This window comes from Medicago sativa, chromosome 7, assembly GCF_051527215.1.
Source record: "Medicago sativa cultivar Bolivia chromosome 7, Bolivia_mono, whole genome shotgun sequence".
In the NCBI taxonomy this organism is placed as follows: domain Eukaryota; kingdom Viridiplantae; phylum Streptophyta; class Magnoliopsida; order Fabales; family Fabaceae; genus Medicago; species Medicago sativa.
In genome coordinates this window covers 32,493,910-32,499,209 of record NC_140755.1, presented here as the reverse complement: position 1 = coordinate 32,499,209, position 5,300 = coordinate 32,493,910, and the positions used below count along the sequence as shown (strand labels likewise).

Genomic DNA, 5,300 nt, shown 5'->3' with positions numbered 1-5,300 from the left:
TGCGTTGTCCAGCCTTCTGTAGTCTATGCATACTCTCCACCCAGTGACTGTACGAGTTGGGATCAACTCATTCTTCTCATTCAGCACCACGGTCGTCCTGCCCTTTTTAGGAACAACTTGGACAGGACTAACCCACGAACTGTCTGAAATGGGATAAATGATACCTGCTTCAAGTAGCTTGACAACCTCCTTTCTGATTACCTCTTTCATGGCTGGATTGAGTCTTCGTTGTGGCTGCACCACCGGCTTGAAATTATCCTCCATCAATATTTTATGCATGCAGAAAGTATGACTTATGCCTTTCAGATCCTCAATAGACCAACCCAGAGCACCCTTGTACATTCTAAGCACCCTCCATAGCTTCTCCTACTCCAGTTTGCTCAAACTAGCACTTATAATGGCTGGGTATTTTTCTTTTTCACCAATGTACACATACTTCAAATGAGGGGGCAGTTGTTTAAGTTCAACTACCTGTTCTTTCTCTGAATTTTCCACAACTTCTCCTTGAGGATGTAAATCCTCCCACCTAGTAGGGGTGCGACGGTTGTGGGATGGGCTAGCCTCCAACATAGCTAGAACTTCACATTCATGGGGGTCTTCACTTTCTTCAGCAACTTCTGGTGGTAAGCTCAAAACTCTTTCAAGTGGTAAAGCTGGCACTTCTTTTTGCAATTTTTCTTTCACAAAGGATTTGATCATATCTACCCTATAGCATTTCTCCTTTTCTTTAGGATGTTTCATAACTTTGAGCACATTTAGCTTGACCACTTCATCAAAGAATTTCAAAGTCAAAGTACCATCTTCCATATCAATCAAGCACCTCCCAGTTTGCAAGAACGGACGCCCAAGTATCAATGGGATGTCATCATCTTCTTCCATCTCAAGAACAACAAAATCTACCAGGAAGATGAATTTATCTACCTTCACAAGAACATCTTCAACTATGCCATAAGGAAATTTGTAGGACTTATCTGCAAACTGCAATGTCATCCTTGTATCTCTTACCCTTCCGATGCAAGTTTCTTGTAGATGGACAGCGACATCAGGCTCAAACTAGCTCCAAGATCAATCAAAGCTTTCTTGAAAGTTCTATCCCCAATGGTACAAGGAATAGTGACACTCCTGGGGTCTTTTAGTTTCCTTGGAATTTTTCTTTGTAAGACCACACTACACTGCTCGGTGAGCATCACATCTTCATCATCGTTTGTTCTCTTCCTTGAAAGGATGTCCTTCATGAATTTTTCATACGAAGGCATTTGTTGGAGAGCTTCAGCAAATGGGATGTTGATTTGTAACTTCTTGAACATCTCGATGAATTTTGCAAAGCACTTCTCATCTTTTTCTCTCTTCAACCTTTGAGGATAAGGCAGCTTGATTTGTGGCTTTGGAAGGTCATCGTTCTTTTTCTTTTCAGGCTCTTCGACAACATGAGTATCAACAGTATCACGCACTTCAACCTCCACTTCAATTAGTTCAGGAGATGAATCACATTCATCATGTTTAGCTTGAGATGATAGTGATTCGTCCCTCTTCATGCTTCTTGTGGTAACCATGTTCACATTTTCATGATCCCTTGGATTGACGACGGTGTTGCTTGGGAGGGTTCCTGGAGCTCGTTGTGAGAGTTGTTGAGAAATTTGCCCAACTTGAGTTTCAAGGTTTTTGATTGAAGCCCTTGTGTTCTTTTGAGCCTCTCTGGTTTCTTGAGCTAAGGATTTCATGTTGGTAGCCATTGCCTCAATTGCTAACTCCCAATCAGCCTTCTTTGGTGCTTGGTTCAATGAACCTCCTTGATAACCCCCTTGTCGTTGATTTTGAGAGCCACCTTGTTGATTTCTCCAAGAGAAATTTGGATGGTTCCTCCAGTCTGGATTATATGTATTTGAAAAAGGGTTGTTTCTAAGTTGGTTTCCTTGACTGCTGAGGTAGTTTACCATCTCCACTTGGGTTGCATCCATAGGCACATCATAATGCATAGTGAAATGAGGGCCGGTGCACTAGTCACATTTGACAGTGTTCAATTGATTCACCGGAGCAACTTGTGGTTGAGTTAAATTAAGGGCTGCCATTCTCTTTGTCACTTCAGCCGATACTGCATCTTGAATCTGCTTGCCAGTGAGTATGTTTTGAGCATTTTTGAGCTCAAGTTGATTCAGATCTATGAGTCCTCCCCTTGTACCACCAGTTCTATCATACAGCTCCATTTGTTCATTAAGTGCAACTGCTTCAATGACTTTGATTATTTGAGAGGCGGTTTTGAAATTTATGGAACCACCAGAAGCTGTGTCAAGAACTTGTCTAGTAGCTAGACGTAAACCATTACAGAAAATCTCCATTTGAACTGTAGCATCAAAGTTGTGCTCGGGGCATGCTGACAGTAACTTCTTGTATCTTTTATAAGCTTCCCCCAAAGACTCTCCCTCTTTCTGTTGGAAACTAGAAATGTCTTGTCGCCTTCACACAAACAAAGCTGTAGGAAAGAATTGCTCCAAGAACTTGTCTTCCATCTCATTCCAAGTTGTTATACTTCCAGCCGGTAAAGAATCAAACCACTCATAAGCGTCATCAGTTAGAGTGAACGGAAATATTCTCAACCGTTTGGCTTCTTCAGAGTGCCCTTGCACTTTTGCTGTCTCACAGAGTATTAAGAAACTCTTCAAGTGCTTGTTAGCATCTTCATTGTACTTTCCAGCATATTGATTCTCTTTCAACTCCCGCAACAGACCGGGATTGATCTCAAACTTGTTCACCGTCACAGGTTGATTAGTGATGGTCAGCCTATTTCGGTTTCTGTCACGGGCCCCATAGTCACTGAGAAGTCTTTCTTCAGGCTGAACCGGTGGTGGTGTTCCCTCCATCTCGTTGTTTACTTCGAGTACCTCTTCGTCCGTGTCAGTCTCCACTTTGCTTGCCTCTTCCTTTTCCCTAAGTTTCCTGAGTTTTGTTTCTTTCCGGATTTGCTCGACAGTACTTTTCAACTTCTGGAATAAAGGTAAGTTCAGCTGAGGGCTGGCCTCGCATACAAGGTTAGACAATGAGTGAGTAATAATTTTAAAAATAAAATAAAAACAATAATTTTGTTGCAGAGCAAAAAATTTCAATTAAGAAAATAGAATTCAACAGTGATTTGGCAATCCCCGGCAACGGCGCCAAAAACTTGATGGCGTATTTCGCAAGTGTACGAAATCGTTCAAGTAGTAAATTTAAATCGGTAAGACCGAGTGTCGAACTCGAGGATCGCGTTATGCTATTGAATTGTATTTAGAACTTAATCGAACAAAAGGTTAATCTTTTGGTTTTTAAACAATAGTGAAAATAACGGAAAATAAAATGATTAAGATTAATAGGAGAAAGATGCTAGGGATGAGTTTCGCTAGATGACCATGAAAAGCTAATAACTTAGTCTCAACTATTGAATCGACTCGTATGATTGTTACCGAATTATCTAATTTATTCTTGCCCTAATTCCTTAGTGACAAAAACTTTAAACCTAAAATAAAGACCTAATTCCTTAGTGAATTTGAAGATTAGGGTTAAGCATTAACGAACAATGTAACAGTGCAGTGCAGGGGGAATGCATTGAAGTAGTACTTAACCCCAATTGGTAGTGGGAATGCATTGAAGTAGTACTTAACCCCAAGTACTAGGTTCGATTCCCACGGGAGGCAAAAACACTATCAGGGGGATAATGATTAAGCTTGTGAGTAACAGTGCAGTGCAGGGGGGTGCAGTGCCTTGCGAGGGGCCCACCTAGGCTGTTACAACAAAAAGGTGGGCCCCTCGTAAGGCACTGCACCCCCCTGCACTGCACTGTTACTCACAAGCTTAATCACTATCCCCTGATAGTGTTTTTGCCTCCCGTGGGAATCGAACCTAGTACCTGGGGTTAAGTACTACTTCAATGCATTCCCACTACCGATTTAAGTCGAAGCCAGAAGATCCTTTTTGTTGTTCCAAATCGGCACCCGAACTAGCTGTCTCGGGGCCCGATATTTTACGCGAGCAGAATCGTCCTGGAACCTTGAAATTTGGTGCCCGAATGAAGTATTTCGGCGCCCGATTTATCCTACTGCTGGAACTCTGAAATTTCGGTTTCTTGTGCTTTCTATCACTGTTTTCTTGATGAATAGCCCTAGAATTTACATGAAAAGTGTCTACAAACTGGTAATGACAGAGTGTCATCAAAACCCCTCAAACCAAGGTCCTAAATGATGATCTTTTAAAAGAGTTTTCTCAATAATGAAGCAAGTATTTGATATGTTTAGTAATGCTTGGCACACAAGAGAATGACATGATACGATACGAATTGGGGTAGCAAGTTATTCCTTAAGCAAGGGAAAAACTAGAGCCTCGACATAGTTGTCGAGAACTAGCATGTTAACAAGAATCCCTAGAATGATAAGACGCGAAGTGCAATCTCTTCACACATGAGCTAGAATGACTTAGCAAGTATGTGAGTTGTGGATTGATAAGTTATTTCTCTCCACCATGATTATGTATGTACAAGCATGAACAAGTATAAGTTTACCGCTAACCGGATCGATCAAGGTTCCGAGCTAAACAAGCAAGCATGATTAAGTTTAACTTTCATGAACGACAAGACCATGACAAATGTAAAGTAGGTGGCATGTCTCTTGCTATCCACGCCAGGGGGATACAAGGGGTTCTCATGATGGGAATGGTTCAAGCCGCAAGGGACCCACATGTCACTGAATAATCAAGATGTCGGTGCTCGTGTCTCTTGTTATCCACGTCAGAGGGATACGAGAGGTTCTCGATCCAAGGGGAACGATTCAAGCCGTAAGGGACCCGCACGACACCGAGGGAGTTCGATGTACTCTTGCTAGGTTTCATCGGTCATGTATGGGATTGTTTTGGGGGTTAATCCACCCTGGGCTCTCCGTAAAATGAATCAAGATAATAACTGTTTGTTCAACGCTAACATAATGAATGAACTTATGTACGACCTTGTATGTTATGATTATGATTTCATGCACGACTATGATTATGATCATGAATGAATCCATGATCATAAACATCCGGTTTATCTTGATTATGTTATGTTAAGAACAAGAGCACGAGAAGCTATTAGACAAGTACAAGATAAGCATAGAAGAAGTAAAGAATGTAATACCGATGACGATCTTAGGTTTCCCCTAATCGTCTGGTTTAGAATCGTGCCATGATTATGTTATGTTTAGGCCTCGATGCGTAGAGCGTATTCTTGGCAATGCGGTTTTAGTTTTCCCCTGGACCTCCATGACACATATAGGAAGTGAAGCCTATAACAAGTAAGATGA

At 41.6% G+C, this 5,300-nt stretch overlaps 1 protein-coding gene across 1 annotated transcript; it reads right to left on the bottom strand.

Annotated features, from left to right (window-relative positions):
* Nucleotides 1–1,001: 1,001 nt before the first annotated feature.
* Nucleotides 1,002–1,976, bottom strand: LOC146905701 (uncharacterized). The gene has a single exon (XM_085728614.1). The coding sequence runs from the start codon at nucleotides 1,974–1,976 to the stop codon at nucleotides 1,002–1,004; it is 975 nt and encodes a 324-aa protein (XP_085584740.1).
* Between the last annotated feature and the right edge of the window lie 3,324 nt (nucleotides 1,977–5,300).